This window comes from Etheostoma cragini, chromosome 9 (assembly GCF_013103735.1).
Source record: "Etheostoma cragini isolate CJK2018 chromosome 9, CSU_Ecrag_1.0, whole genome shotgun sequence".
Classification (NCBI taxonomy): domain Eukaryota; kingdom Metazoa; phylum Chordata; class Actinopteri; order Perciformes; family Percidae; genus Etheostoma; species Etheostoma cragini.
Genome location: NC_048415.1, coordinates 5,571,380 through 5,587,586, shown reverse-complemented (window position 1 = coordinate 5,587,586; position 16,207 = coordinate 5,571,380). Strand labels below are relative to the sequence as shown.

Here is a 16,207-nt window from a genome sequence, read left to right as displayed (position 1 = left end):
TTACTGATGGAGAATAAAAATAATAATCATTGGGCACCCAGATAGCTCAGTTGGTAGAGCAGGTGCCCATATATAGAGGTTTACTCCTCGACGCAGCCGGCCCGTGTTCGAATCCCGCCTGCGGCCCTTTGCTGCATGTCACCCCCCCTCTCTCCCCCTTTCACAACTTCAGCTGTCCTGTCCATTAAAGGCCTAAAATGCCCCAAAAAAGAATCTTAAAAAAATTTATAATAATCATTGAATTGTCTGCTTTTGAAACACAAACTTTATTTACGCAGTAACAAAAACGTGTGAACATAATACAAAACATAATACAGACTGACCATCCCTAGCCTGCAGCCCGCCTCTCTCTCTGATTGGCTGGCTAACTTGTAAAAGATATATTCCCGATGATTTAAAAAATAAATAAATCTGACATCAGATTCTGTCAGGCGGCCGCAGTGACTCGATTGCCGTGCTTCACAGTCATCACTGTAGCAACCGAGGACGCTGTCATCCAGGTTGCTGTACTACAGCAAAGCGTCATTCATCCCACTTTAACGAGCTGCTCATTAACAAGTTAAACAACTAACACACAACTTAACGAGTGTCCAAAAATGTAACGTTTTGAACAGGAAGTGATTCTGAGGCAGACGTGCTATATACTTAACTGTTGACAAAAAAGGTTACTTAGCAACAAGCTAACTTTTAGTACAAAACATGCAGAATGTGCAGAAAATTTAGTATGTGCAGAATTCTTGTCTGCTGATTCTTACATTATTTTAAATGTGAAGGTTAAATGCCCAAATTGTGATTTTTTTTGTCCGTCCCCTTTTTTTTATAAACATCTATTACAACTTCAAAACTTTTTCTAATCTTTGTTTTTAGTTCTCAAATTTCATTTTTGAAATTATATTTTGAAATTTTCTCAATTTTGTTGAGGTTCCACATTTGCAGGAACTTGTTTGGAGGACTTGTTAGCAACGGTCATTGAACACAAAGGGAGTTGTTAGCCTTTAGCTAATGAGTGAGGTATGTGGCATGTGTTAGATGCTGGGAGGATTGTAGTGTGTGGCCATTTGGGGGTGGGAAGGGGAGATGTAGTGTGTGGCCATGTGGTGGGATTGCGGGACTCTGTTGTAACCAACAACGTGGGAGGGGTTGGGGCCAGGGCAGTAGACTTGTGTGGCATGGCCTCTGGTCTGCAACGCCCCCCAGTGGTAGGGGTTGGGGGCAGGGTAGTAGACCCGTGTGGCGTGACCTTGGGTCTGTAGGGCCCCCCAGTGGGTGGAGTGGGGGAGGCAGGCGTGGTAAGAGGAATGATGGGTGAGCTGGGCCGGGTCAAGATGAGCAGAGAAAGCCAGAGTAGGAGGGGCGGTAGGCAGGTAGGTTGCTGTGGGCGGAGCTTCATATGGCAGGTGCAGCATCGGGGGAGGTGGGTGGGGTGTTTGATATGGGTATGGGAAAGCAGAGGAGGGGGTGGAGTCTGAAGGGGCAGGGCTTATGGTGGAGGAGGAGGCTTCAAAGGAGGGAGCGGGGCCTGATGATGGATGACACAAAAATGAAAACACAGAATCTGAAAGGAGACACAGCTACTTTTGAAAGTATTCACACAGTCAATTTAAGATCATAGATTATTATATATTTCTTTATACTTTGAGGAACGGCAGGGATTTTTCACCCCAGTGTGTTTCAAGGTGTGAGTAGTTCTACTGGACATGTTTTAAAAGTAGGATAAAGCCTTTAGTATATTGTTGTTTTTGGCGTCTTGTTTTAATTTTAGTTTAAGTCTAGTCTACTTAATCCAGTCAATGTAGTATATTGATATAAAATTTTTACAATTGTCCCGTTGTTGGTCTGTCTGTACCGGAAACCTGACACTCGTTGACCTAGGTTCCTATGTGGAAAAGGGAAGAGGGAGAAGAACCTGCCCTGAAGTAAGACCTAAAAGAGTTACAGGAACTGTGATCAGAGGAACTTAAAAATCCCCAAAAGGGTCCAGTCGGAACACAAGAACAATGGTTTCTAGGAAGGTTTTGTTCAACTGCAAAAAAAACTCCGGTTGGAAAACGGCTAAGAAGTCAATTAGGTAGGACCTAAGAACCTCCTTGATCGTCACATGACCAGCATTTAGTTGCGAATAGTCTCATTTTCGTCACGTGATAAAGCTTTGTTCACAATGATATTTGTTCATAATTTTTGTAAACGAATACAACACTACTTTAGTGTCTCCTGCGCAAGCTTTGTAAACTTGGGGCTAAAGAATACAATTTAGAAAAAAAGTGATCTTACCAGACCTCTGGTTGTGCTGCATCAATTTAGATCATTTTTAAACTGTCCAGTCTAACAGAGTTATTGTGAACATGATTTGTAATATTTTGCATATGTTATTATAAATGTATGTGAAGATCCGAAAATTGAGGCAAAATTACTTTAGAAGCACACATTTCATTTCACCACACAGTCATAGTGTAGCTGTGAGGCGGTCATCAGTACTAACCACTGCTGTGTCCTGCTGTGTGTCCATCTTCTGCCTTGGTGGATTCTGGGTAAGAGGAGGGTGGCTGATTGGGGTCTTGAGTTGTCTCAGGGTATGAAGGAGGGGCAGCTGGGGGCAGAAGACCAGATTAGGGTCAGATTGTCTACATGAAGGAGTAGTTGTACTTCCTGATAGGTATGCAGTTTTTTAACTAACTCATTAACTAACTCACTCACTTACTAACTAACTACCTCAATATTCTTGCATTGCCAGACCTATCTCCACAGTGCTGTGGAGTAAGGTCTGGATCCACCATACACACATTCTGGGATAGGAGGAAAAAACGCTTTGGATTGTTTACATTTCTTTAAACCAATTACCATTGTCTTAGGCTTTGCAGACATAGACAATGGCTCTGTAAAATGGTTTTGGGATGGAACTTGTTTTGGTGGAACATTTGAACCCCACAAAAGAAAACACCACATACAATCTTAAATGAAATCACAGGCTGAGACGGCTCAGAGCTCGCCTCTTTCACCCAGCAGCCATTCAGACAGGGTGTAGGCCTTACCATGCAGGGGCGGTTTCTGGCTCAGATAGGGGGTGTAGTGCTGGTAGGGGTAGGGTGCCTCCTGTGAGTTGGCATGGTACACCTGCTGCTGATGATGGTACCACTGTGAAAGAATGGAAGGGGGAGTTCAGAGCTGACTACAACTACAGCTGATTCAAACCTGATACTTGAAAGGTAAACTGCTTAGACACACTCATACATCAAAGGTGTAAATGATGGAGGGCATTTTTCACTATTATCTGACATGTTTTATTATAAATAATTCTTCAAATAATAACTGGCACAATGATCTGAAGAGTTACAGCAGCATGGGTTCAGATGCTGTTAGTGTTTGTGATTTTACACGAAAAAAATATATCCCATAGAAAATGAAGGGGGGCTAAAGTTAGATCAGTTGTGATGTGTGATGTGTGAAAAATAATCTTTAAAAAAATAATAACCACTCTGAATAACATTTATTGAATATATTAATACATAGAGTAAAAACCCACATGAGACAGATAAAGGGTATTTGGAAGTTCAAATTACTTGGGTTAGGGTAAGGGACAATGAGGAACAATTAAACAGCAACATATTCTCTCACCTGGAGTCCTAAGTTGAAGTAATACTGGAGGACTCTGCAGTCTGCACACAGACACACACACACACACACAGACACAGCAAAGCATAGCAAAAAAACAATAGACTGTGGGGGGGGGGTTTGTAATAATCGGGATTGCTGTTTTTGCGGGTGTTTTCTATGTGTGTGTTGAGGATAAGTGTTTCACTACAACCCTGTATCCCTGTACTGTATGTAAAGTCTGTCATATGGCCTAAAGCTGAATACACAGTGATGGAAAGTAACCAATTTAGCAGTTTACTAAGTAGTGTACTTATTTACAATTATGAGGACCTTTTGCTTAACTTGAGCGTTTCTATTTTATTACTCAACTTTATGATATTTAACTGTAGACTGGTCAAGTGCTGCTAAAAGAGAGCAAAAAGCACAACCAAAGATCAGAGGTACAAAGAAAAGGAACTTTACTACATGGAGCCATATCTCATTGAAACAGTTTGCCCTAGTGTATCCTCAATCTGTTATAAAATAAATAATAATAATATTCCTAATAATAATAATAAAGACAGGAAGTGTGAAAAGAAGATGCAGCAGTAAGTGAGACACCGTGTTTATGTTGGTTGACCTCTGACCTTGGGGTAAATCACTGCCGTTAGGGGCGTAGGAGTAAGGGGGCGGAGCTTCCACAGTGCAGCGAGGCTCACCCAACTCAGAAGATGGGGAGCAGGAGGAGGAGGAGGGTGAAGAGCAGGTGGCCTCTAATGGCTTCTCTACCTGAAACACACATACACACACACTCACAAGTGACTGTGCCGCTGCTTGATTGGATCCCTGCTGGAGCTGCTGCCCCCGCGACCCTGACACTGGATAGGCGGACGAAGATGGATGGATGGATGAATTTTAGACAGATCTCAAGATATAAAAATATAACTAAATTCCCATTTGACATTCCTGTGGTCCGAAGTTCCTTAAATCACAAATATTATATTAACAAATAAATGATCATGAGAGGAAGGAGTGATCTCATTTCTTGTTTGTCTGTTCATTTTGGTTATTGTGTTGGGAGTATTTAAAATGCCTTACAGTGGCTCAACAAATTTGCAAAACAAACCTAACATTATTTTGATTAAATCCCTATTAACCACAACAGATCTAAAGTGACATCCAGCAGGTCAGAGGTTGGGTATGTTACCTGATCTGTGGGGGCCTCAGCAGCCGTGTAAACACCCGAGGGCCGGTAGCTCTGATCTAAAAACGGTTCACATTCAGACATCAGTCACTTCCGCTGGAGGGTTGCCTCTTTCTAAAGACTTTCTACAGACAGATAAGGTTACTCACCCTCAGTAAAGTAGATGTACTCGTCTGTGTACTCAGCTGACAAAAACAGACACATAAATCATATCAGATGTTTACAGAACTACTGTAAAAACCTTACCAAGTTACCATCAATGAAACATCCTGCATAATCTTTCCCAATGAAAGCCTATCAGAGGAGTGACCAACTAGGCCCTTGGAGTCACTGGAAGGTTTTTATATTGAAATATAAAGGAATTGTTAAGTTTCTGAAACAGTGATTAAAAAAACAAAAGTGTCCGATAATAATATATAAGTCATACTTTTTTTTCATAGTAATAATCCTCGTCTGCAGCTGGCAACTGAGCAGCAGAAAGTTTGGAGTAAGTAAGAAACTTGTGAGGGACTGGCAAGGTTACTTTTACTGCAATGAAAAAAACAAAGAAAGCTAAACAGCGGGCTAAAAGCAAGATGGCCCCAGCTAGAGGAACGAGTCCACAGATGGGTGCTTGAACAATGTACTGCCGGGAGAGGCTGTGTCCGCGGTGCAGTTACGTCTCCACGCCCTGGTAGTTGATCTGTGTGATATTGTGTAGTTGAATAACTGTTAATGTGTTACGTTAACATGCCGGACACTAATTCAGCCTGTTGTTCTGTGTGCTATTGTGTAGTTGAATAACGTGTGTGTTACATTAACATGCCGGGCAACTATTCAGCCTGTTGTTCTGTGTGCTATTTTGTAGTTGATTAAACTGCCTTTCCAGATTAAATGTCTGTTCTTGGTCTTTGGATTTTCTGAAATAAATGTGATTTATAGTCCAGTGTGATTTATATATGTTTTTTCCCCATGTGACACATTTTGTGACTCATGCGACTTATACTCCGGAAAATACGGCTAATGAAATCAGCATTTGTTTCATAGAACAGACAGAGTGGAACAGCATCATTGTTTAGACTATAATATGATTAAACAAATAAAAACTGTTAAACTGTTTTTTTTTTAATTGCTCCTCACCCTGGTCCTCCTCTGACGAACAGACTGGGGTGTTTTCAGGTTGAGGGGGGAGGGCTCCCATGGAGGGAGGTGCCACAACCGGGTCCTGAGGGAGGAGCTATATTTTATTACATACAGTATATAGTACATGTTTTTATACTATCATGACACTGTTACCATGTCAGCGTTTATAACAGTCCAAGGTTCGAGTCACAAGTCTCTGGATCGAGTCCAAACCTTAAGTGAGTCTCAGGGCCCTATTTTAACGATGTAAGCGCATGGCGTAAAACCCATGGCGCATGTGCGTTTAGGACGCGTCCAAATCAACTTTTGTTAGTTTGACGGTGGAAAAAACGGTCTGTGCACCAGGCGCATTGCTCATAAGGGTTGTACTTAGTGTCTTTGTTAATTAATAGCTGTGTTTTGGGCGTAACATGCAATAAACCAATCAGAGTGTCATTATTCCGTTTAAAAGCCAGGTGCGTTTGCACCTGCGCCGGGAGCAACATAGGGCCCACAAAGTTCAAGTGTCTAAAGTCAGAGTCTATAAAGAGTCTTATTTCCTTTAATTTGCGCTTTAATCAGGGGATCATTGGAAAGGAGAGCTTGCTCTCAATGGGCCCCACAGAATAAATAAAGGTTGTAATAACAATAATAATAATAATTCCCGGACAAGTTTATCCTTTACTGTGTAATCTATTTCTTGTAGTTTTGGTCGTCTCACCAGCACTGGAGGGAAGACGGCGTCACTGGTCTCGTCCAGCTGGTAGTATGCCATGGTTCCATCCTGATAAGTCGGTTCCTCCACTGTCTCCTCAGGGAAACCAAACTGACACTCTTTATTCAGCATCAGACGCCGACTTCGACTGAACAAAAAATGAAAACGAATAAACCAAAAGCACCCGACTGATCTGATGCTCATTACTTAATTACGCCAACACTACTGGTAAAGGTCCCCATTTATTATAAATTGGTCTTAGAGATCAACTGGACAAGCTCTGTGAAATAATGCCATGTTGTTAGATGTGACATTAAACAAAGACATTCATACAAGTGTAAGTTGTTGTGGTTACCCTGTGTCATGTAAGGAGACCTACTTTATCTTATTAATATTAATACAAGCAAGGAGGGCACATAGGATTAAAAAAACATGCTGGACTGTTCAGAATAGGTAATTATCTTCACTTGAGTTTCTGCACGGGAAAGTCACCGGACGCCACAATCTTCTGAACACAGCCATACCGAGAAATACAGAGAGACTTGTGTGGATCTTAATTAGCTCTGAAGCAACTTATTTGGCAAGTCTAAAATGTAATGGAAGTTTGTTAACATCAAAAAGTCAATCATTTTAATAGTGTATTAGTACCTTACCCTTGACCAGAGGTAACTAACAACTAGACCAACAGGGAAACTTCAGAACAAAGAAATCACTGAAAAACTTGAAGCTTTGTGTTTTTGTTTTGTTTAGACCTGAAGGCATAGTTCTCGTAGTCGTGGTAATATCGTCTGCCGGGGTGGTCATAGGTCAACTGTGGACCAATTAGGTGGCGGCTCAGGAAACGTGTAGACCTTCTGACCGGAATCCATGAGACAGGTACACATGCAGGCGCAGGCACGCGCACACACACACGCACACACACACACACACGCACACGCACAGGTAATGTATCTATCAATCAATCAAATCTGTTTTTTCATATTTATATCACAGCAGCTGAACATTTATTTAGTTAGAAAAAAGTTATAAGCTTGGACAAAAAATATGCACCTGTAGAGATCAACACACTAACTGTCAAAGAAAAAAAGAGTTTGTATGGATCTAAATGTTTTCCAATAAGCTCTGATTTTTTTAATGTTGGGACTGGTATAAACGCCCACCTGCAGGCTCTGTTGCGAGGAGGTCTGGTTGGGTGGTGGTGATGGTGTAGGGGGGAGTAGGGGTCATAGGTTATGGCTCCTGGTGACAGAGGATGGGGCGGGTCGGTCTGGAAGCGTGGCGGCAGGGCGAAGGGATCCGGGCCTCTATAGTAGAATGGTGGCGGCATCAGCATCTTTACCCCTTTCACTCCGCAAGACTTCCTGGAGTACCGATGGCGGTGACGTCGCTGACCACGGGAGTCCGAGTCTAGTAAGAAACACAAAGGGACAGGGTGAAAGTGGTCAGGAAGGCGTTAAAATAGTCAGGAGGTCGTTACAGTTTTTGGTGAAACTTATTTGGTTATCAATTATTACTCCTAGAAGAACCGAGACAAACCAAGTCCAGAATGTATGAGGAATATGAAGAAGAAAATACATCTTTAGAAGAGAATGAAGGAGCTGAACAGAAACGGCATCTCAGTGCTTATTTACCCTGGTCTCCTTTTCTGCTGGGATCAGCAACGTTCCAGGCAGGAACTGGTTTTACTAGTATTAGATTAGACAGAGGAACCAGGTGTCTGAGACAGAGAGGGAAATGTTAAACATTAAAGATAAACTGTAGGTTGTAACTCTCCTGCTAAAAATCTTATCTGGTTCACTGAAAACACATTTTTACACAAACCCAAACTGTGACAACTTCATCTAAAACTGCTGCTAGGTTTCTTTGTGAGAATCAGTTTAACTTAAAGACAATTTAGTTTAATTTATTCAAGAGCTGTTTGAGGGTTAAAGTTAGTATCAGGTTTGACTCTATGTGTTACTTCTCTGCCAGCTCCTCGATGAAGACGGTGACGGCTGATGGCTGTGTTCCTACTTCCTGGATGAAGCCGTTGAAGTACTTCCCCAGCGGCTCTAGACGCACCTGAAACAAACCCACAGGTAACTATAGAGACACCTGAAAACGTGTCCATGCTCTTTTAACGGTGTCTTTACAGGTCTCCCTAAAAAAAAAAAGTCCTCACTTGGACCAAGAGAGTGGATCGCATCACTCCAGTTCTGAAGTATTTACACTGGCTTCCTGTGCCTCAAAGAAATGACTTTCAAATACGTTTGCTGGTTTATAAATCACTAAACGGTTTAGGGACAAAATACATTTCTGATCTGCTGCTACACTGTGAACCACCCAGACCTCTCAGGTCAGCTGGGACAGGTCCACTTTCTGTCCCGAGTCAGAACTAAACAGAGAGAAACAGCATTCAGTTTCTATGCTCCACATATCTGGAACAAACTCCCAGAAAACTGCAGGTCCGCCACAGCTCTCAGTTTTTTTAAATCAAGGCTAAAGACCTTTCGTTTTGATGTTCCGTCCATCCATTTTCACCTACTTATCTGGTATCAGGTCACGGGGGGAGCAGCTCCAGCAGGGCACCCCAAACTTCCCTTTCCCGAGCCATATTAACCAGCTCCGACTGGGGGATCCCGAGGTGTTCCCAGGCCAGGTTGGAGATAACCTTCTTTAAATAATTGTTCATTTCTTATTCTGCACTGTACATTTTATTCTCATATTTGATCGGTTTAAAAAAATATATATATCGTTTTTAACTTCGCTTTAATGTTTTATATGAAGCACTTTGAATTGCCCTGTTACTGAAATGGTCTTTACAAATAGAGCTGCCTTGCATTGCTGGAGGTTGAAAAGCGACAAATCAAACCATCAGTTTCATTTCCGTTTTACTTTTTTTAAGCAGCATACTGTTCTTTTGTGAATGTAATATATTGTCTGTCAGTTATGCTGTGGCAGCTTTTGTTTTTCTTTGAACATAACCCCGGAGAGGCTTCAGTTTTATGGTTCAGCTGTAGCAAACACGTAGACGTTAGCATTTAGCTCATAGTACAGTTGAAACTGAAATCACCTAAAACTGAATAAAGGCTTCTGCAGGTAGACATAAACATCAAAGTGAAAACACTCATAGAGAGTGTTATGTGTGAACGTACATTCCAAACAGGGCCACACTAGCGATGTGTATCTTCACTGCTCTGATTCGATTGCGATCATCCTGTCAATGATTCAAATTGATATCACAATCATCAACAAATTCAAGCAGTAAGATATATATGAACGCCCCCTTTTATTGAATCTGCTCTTTAAAAGGACACTTCCTGAATGTAGAGGAGTCTAAACACGGCAGACAACAAACAAAAGGCAGACACAGAAAAAGCAGAAAATGGAAAATCAACAAGCAACATAAGTAGGCAGCAATCAATTGTTTTCCATCACTGCATCAATGCAATGATTAATTTTAATATCCCAAGCCCATATACCAAACATATCAGCAATGCATTGCAATGTGAACCTGCACGTAGCGCGCCGAAACTTTGCCACACGTTCTCTTCAGTAAACCTAACTGTTGGCTTATAGAAGTCCTGTCGTAAAAACACAGATGTTTTACTGAGAGGAAATGTAAATAAATTTGATTTAATGTCACAACATTTTATAGAAAATTTCAATAACGTGTTTTGGAAAGAAGTCCCATCACATCTTTTCACTCTGTTTTCTTAAATGTTTTGAACTTATTGGTACTTTTTGTCTGTCTGAATTGGTCGGATGTACTCCGTTATGCAAACATATTTAGGTCAATGTTCGCCTACATGCAGACTGATGAAAGGAGTATGTCCCTGTAAGGCCACCGTAAAGAGGGCCTGCATCTTAGTTGTCTGCTGTTGAGCTCTACATTGAGTTTAAAATGGAGCTTTGATGTTTGACAGTTTGAAACAAGCAGTGTTGATCCTGATGCAGTATTAGTACCAGTAGTTGAAGTTTTATTGCTGTCAGTGTTGTGAAGTGTTCTGTTACCTGACACTTGTCTCCCAGGAAGTACTGCCTCCCTTCAAACACCATGTAGTTGGTCTTCTGCATCTCTGTCAGTCACACACAGACTTCAGTTATACAGCGTCACAGTGATCAGATTATTAATAGTAGCATTTTAGTACCAGTCACTGTAGCCAGATTACACACCTGTTGCGAATCTGAAGCACCGAGATTTACAGTCAGTTATATAAAACAACAATAGGAATTTTGTGTAATATTTTGAAAGTTAAAACTTAAAACTGAGATTGTCAAAATAAAAATATATTATTATAAAATGACTTCATTAAAGTCTTCATTGAAATTCTGCTTTAGGATTCCTTGTGTTACCTTTGCAGGTGTCCAGCCAGACATCAAACTCAAGGTTTCTGTAACGTTTTCCGTCCAGGGACTTCATGACCTTATAAGGAAGAGACAGTCTGGAGGGGGGCGGGGCTTCATCAGGAGGCTGACCAATAAAAGTAAATGGTTGGGATCAATGCAGGTTTAATGGTTGGGTAATAATGTAATGGCCCATTTCCACTGCATGGCACGGCACAGATCAACTTGACTCACTTGGAATCTTTTGGCAAAAGCTTGTGGCACAAGTTATGGATGGTACTTTTTTGTTATTACCTCAGTCGAGAAAATTACAATGAGTTGTTGTGCATAGCCATACCATGCAGTGGTAATTTGGCAAAAATACATAGAATAATATACTATTGATATGCCAGATTTAAACTTCATCTTTCTATTGTTACTGCAGACAATTAAAATCAAACTGTTCCCAGCGCATGCACACGTTCCCAAATTGGTCGATTCTAGACCATTTAAGTGATGAATTATGCCCTTATGTTTACGTGACATGATCATAATGACTCACATCAGGAGGTAGAAAAACATTTACACGTGCCTCCCCCTCACCTTTGAGTCATCTATCTCAGCTTGGAGCTTCTCCTCTGAATCTCCACCTGACTTTGACTCCTCCCTAAAGCATGACACAAACACACCTGTGACTTTTCCCAATAGAAGTAAGAGTACAACATGGTGTTATTGTACAGGTGAAGTTGATGTGCAGTCTGTTACCTGCTCACACACAATTGTTGATGTGAATGATCTGTTTACCATCTGACTCAGTAAACACTCTGAACAACTGTGTATAACAAGTTTTGATCATCAGAATTTTTTATAGTAGTAATAACTAACAAGATCTTATTATGTTACGCAGCAGATTGTTGCTAGATATGAAGTCATAACTACTGAGATTTACTTGCATCTACAGGTGCTATTTCCCCTCTACTGTTACCTAATGTTAGCGTGATCTACAGCAGATTGTTTCATGATGTCAGTCAGTTAAGTTCATCTATATTTTAATAACATCAGCTTCAAAGTTGATAAATGAGAGTCACAGATGAATATTAAAGTGTGTGTGTGTGTGTGTGTGTGTGTTTGTATGTGTGTGGTTGTGCGTGCACGTACCTGTGACATCGGTCCTCAGGTGTGTCGCAGCCAAAGTCGACATCCCTACACACGGATGGTCTGTTTCTATAGCAACGACCTCCGATCCTGAAGGCCTCCATGGCGTCACAGAGCTCTACCTCCTCAAACCCAAACACCTTAGTGTAGAGCAGCTCATAGAGGATAGCTACGCACACACACCCACACATTATACACACAAAAATTACACCCCCTCTCCCACCCTGATCCACCAATCGCTGATCATTACTCACACTGACAGAGAGCAGCAGAGGCAAGGTAACTCCTCGGGTAAATGATGTCATAGTGATTGTTGGAGGCACACAGTGTCACCTAGACGGACGTTCACAGAGACAGACGGAAGGGCTTCAACCAACAAATATTGTCATTATAGATTAAACTGCTGAGTTTTTCTCAATCACGTTTGGTGTATAAAATGTCAGACAATAGTGAAGAACGTCCATCCCCGTTTGTCAAAGTCCAAGGTGATGTCCTTAATTGTTTAGTTAGATATCAAGTTTGACGTACGTCTCCTGTATTTCACTGTTCATGTTCGATAAATAGCCTATATTATTAGACTCACGGCCCATGAAATAGAACAACAACAAAAAAGATACAGATACACAAGACCGACAACAATTCCAATTCCAATTAGAGATGGTCTGATTCCGTTTTTTATTCCCGATATCAATTCTGACACCTGAACTTGCGAATCGGCCGATAACGAGTACTGATCCGATTCCAGTGTATCATATATTTTATCATGTTTTAACAGTTGTAGACTACTATCCCAGTATGGATGTGATATGAATTCTTTCTTTGTTGTTGGTCTGGCTCAAGTTAAACTCTGAAACAATGAGGGCCACAGAATCTTCTTTTATTTTCTAGTTTGACAGTCAGTTATAAACAAAAAAAAGAACATAAATAAACTACTTTAACGTAGATTTTCTTCAGGAATTTATTATGTGGTATTGGACTGGTGCATAAACTCCAGTACTTCCCCATATTGATACTAGCGTTTTAGGAGGTATTGGAGGCGATACCGATACTTGTATGGGAAACTCTCTAGTTCATATATGTATGTATATACTACTTTTAGAGCTATTCCTTCCTCAGTCAAACATCCTGCTGGTCGGCTTACCTTGTCAACAAAGTCATCCTCTGAGATCACCATAGCGGGTTCCCCTGGGTAACGATAGATCAGGAAACAATGCCTACACACACACATCAGATTTCTTTTAACTTTTGTGCCAAATGTCAAATTCAAAAACTTCTACCTGGAGTCAGTTTCAGACTCTGACAAACCAAATCCAAATGTAACACCTGCTGGAACAAACACCTGCCTGTATAACCTGACACATGGAACCTTTCCATCTATAATAAACTACTGCAGGATGGTTTCCTGTGTTTGTCAGCTCTAATAAACCCAGCAGGTGCAGTAGCTTCTGTCTAGTTTGAATCCAGATCCTTAATTTTTTTGAATTCTTTTTTTTTTTAGATAATTTTTGGGGCATTTTAGGCCGGCTGAAGACATGAAAGGGCAAAGAGAGGGAGGAATGACATGCAGCAAAGAGCCAAGGTCGGAGCCATTTTTTTTTAGCCAAAAGTAGATGAGGACAACCACTTAGGTAGCAGACTCTCATTAGTTGTAGTAAACAGACTACACTTCTTTTGTGACTATATTGAACGCTGTTCATGTAGTCTTTAGTCTGCAGTCAGCATCTCACCTGTAGAGCTGAGAAAGAGCCTTGATCTCCACCTGACCCACTGTCTCCTGAAAACACACACTCACTGTTACACACTGTTACTATGTGGACCAAAGAGTCAAAGGTTTACTGCAGCTCACCTTGGGGTCCTCCAGACGCTCCAGATATTTCTCAAATGAACCTTCAACGAACTGAAAGAGAAAACAGACAAGCTGAAAACAACATGCCTCTTATTTATTCTTATATATATATATATATATATATATATATTTTTTTTTTTACACTTTGCTGCCTCACTGACTAGTTAGTGTCTGATAACTGACTGGTTAGAGCCTGGTCAGTGGTTATGTAGGGCATCAAGCTGAAATCATACTTTCAGAACTGAAAAGTCAACATCTGCCCTGGTCGATCGACTGGTAACTCACAGGTTCAAAGTTGCATCTGGTGGCTTTCATGAAGTCGGCGCAGTCCTGACGGATCTTCTGATGGTAGTTCTGAGAGTAATACAACTACACACACACACAAGCACATCATTAAGTAAATATGATTAAATTAAATTAAACTAATTAAATTTGACTACATTTAAAGTTGTCATTTTTTAAATTTTTGGAACTTTTGCCATTTTTGGACAGTGTAGTAACAGGGACTGGAAATGGGAGAAGAGCTTCTCTCTGAATGCTCAGTTTAACTTATAACTCAGTAAAAATAAAGCAAGTTTAATTAACAGTTTAAAATTAAGTTTTCCAAAGGGATCTGAGGTGGTAACTGGGGTCAGACTTGTTCAAACCTGTTTTAGCAATCAGGATTTACTGACAATATGTCTTATTAAGGCTACTGGTTTCACTGGTGATTAATGATGAAATACAAAATGTCTGAGAGCTTTACTGCAATGTATTCCATTACGTAAATGTGCTGTATTTATATAGCGCTTTTCCAGTCTTAACAACTGCTCAAAGCGCTTTTACATCTACAGGGAACATTCACCACTCACACACATTCATACACTGTGGCCGGGGCTGCCGTACAAGGTGCCACCTGCTCATCAGATAAACATTCAAACACATTCACACTCCGATGCGCAGCACCGGGGGCAACTCGGGGTTCAGTGTCTTGCCCAAGGACACTTCAACAATGACTGCAGGGGCGGGGATCGAACCACCAACCTTCCAATTGGCAGGCAACCGCTCTAGCACTGAGCCACAGCCGCCCCCATTATGTTTTCGTATTTGGAATATCTTTGTTTCCCTTTGCATAAAGATATTTTCAGCCAACATTGATTAAAAAAAAAAGAAGGCAGAAATAGGGGCATAAACAAATCACCAAAATGCAGGAAATGAAGTGTTTTGAGCTTAAAAAGGTTATTGGGGGACTCCCAGACCACCCACCACACACATTTGGAGGAAAAACCTTGGCTTTGGGTTGCCAGGCCAGTTTTGATAAAGCCAAATGTTGGTGGTATTTAACTAACATCCACCAAACTGATCAGCTAAAATAAACATGCACTGGTCAAAGCCCTGTTTTGCATTACTTTTAGTTTAGTTAAGTGGGTACGGGCTCCTCAAGTTCTAGAAACGCCCCTGTGGTTGACCTCTCCTCTCACCGGCTCTGACCTCTTCTCTTACTGGCTATAACCTCTCTTCTCACCAGCTCTAACCTCTGTTCTCACCGGCTCTAACCTCTCTTCTCACCGGCTTTTACCTCTCTTCTCACCGGCTCTAACCTCTCTTCTCACCGGCTGTAACCTCTCCTCTCACCGGCTCCAGCCTCGCCTTTTACCGCCCTGTCCGCTGACCTCTAACCTGTACCGGCTCACCTTTTCTGACACGGCTCGGAACAGACTGGACGCGTCCTGGGCCACCCTCTTTCTGTAGAGGCCCAGAGTGCACAGGTACTCGTCCATGTTGACGAAGTACTTCTTCTGGCTTTCAGTCAGTATTTTCTGCATCGCAACGCGGAGAAACTAACCAAAACATGCACGGTTAACCTTCCAAAAACCGTCCGGTTGTACCAAGTACCCCACATTGCAGTGTGCAATTTGACTCCGCCCACGTTGCGCACCACCCTTTCCAGTTTACTGTACCTGGCGGCGGAAGCGAGTAAGCCGTGCAGTAGGCTACATTTACAAACGTTGAATCTGAAGGAAGTGCTACTTAACGAACACTGCAGCCTGTTAAACCTACTACACCAGTGTGTATCTGAATATAATTAGTGCCTGCATATAAAGAAATAATGATGCGACTGCAAATTGACCTGTAGCTCAATTAAATTAAATGATGGTCCCCAACAAACAACTTCAAGCTGTTAATAGTTCAAAATGGTTAACCATCTTAATTGGGTTAAAGACACATATTAGTAGCAAACAAGTTGTAATGAAAACATCTATAACATAATCCATTGTTACAGTGGGACTTTGATATGTATGTACCCCAGGTAGAAATTAGTATTTTGTGC

At 41.4% G+C, this 16,207-nt stretch overlaps 1 protein-coding gene across 2 annotated transcripts; it reads right to left on the bottom strand.

The window, feature by feature from the left end:
• Nucleotides 1–886: 886 nt before the first annotated feature.
• On the bottom strand, nucleotides 887–15,797 carry LOC117950993 (putative bifunctional UDP-N-acetylglucosamine transferase and deubiquitinase ALG13). 2 transcript variants are annotated; one of them, XM_034882457.1, is made up of 24 exons: nucleotides 15,570–15,797; nucleotides 14,182–14,265; nucleotides 13,897–13,947; nucleotides 13,778–13,824; nucleotides 13,192–13,264; nucleotides 12,305–12,383; nucleotides 12,054–12,219; nucleotides 11,499–11,562; nucleotides 10,926–11,043; nucleotides 10,584–10,648; nucleotides 8,551–8,651; nucleotides 8,222–8,307; nucleotides 7,751–7,997; nucleotides 7,343–7,444; nucleotides 6,561–6,738; nucleotides 5,894–5,978; nucleotides 4,924–4,959; nucleotides 4,778–4,833; nucleotides 4,218–4,359; nucleotides 3,613–3,653; nucleotides 3,030–3,132; nucleotides 2,480–2,587; nucleotides 1,078–1,519; nucleotides 887–1,041 (listed from the first exon to the last, which is right to left on the bottom strand). In XM_034882457.1, the coding sequence occupies exons 1-24, from the start codon at nucleotides 15,699–15,701 to the stop codon at nucleotides 1,026–1,028; spliced, it is 2,622 nt and encodes an 873-aa protein (XP_034738348.1). In that variant the 5' UTR covers nucleotides 15,702–15,797; the 3' UTR covers nucleotides 887–1,025. The 2 variants fall into 2 exon arrangements, with proteins under 2 accessions (XP_034738348.1, XP_034738349.1); XM_034882458.1 differs by having other exon boundaries at nucleotides 7,343–7,441.
• Between the last annotated feature and the right edge of the window lie 410 nt (nucleotides 15,798–16,207).

What these genes read in the sequence shown, in the direction of transcription:
- LOC117950993 (XM_034882457.1), bottom strand. Translation starts at nt 15,701, where the DNA reads ATGCAGAAAATACTGACTGAAAGCCAGAAGAAGTACTTCGTCAACATG. An exon ending in TACAAGAAATAGATTACACA is followed by an intron (nt 5,979 to 6,560) that starts GTAAAGGATAAA and finishes CTCCTCCCTCAG; the next exon opens with GACCCGGTTGTGGCACCTCC. An exon ending in CACAGCAGGACACAGCAGTG is followed by an intron (nt 1,520 to 2,479) that starts GTTAGTACTGAT and finishes ATCCATCATCAG; the next exon opens with GCCCCGCTCCCTCCTTTGAA.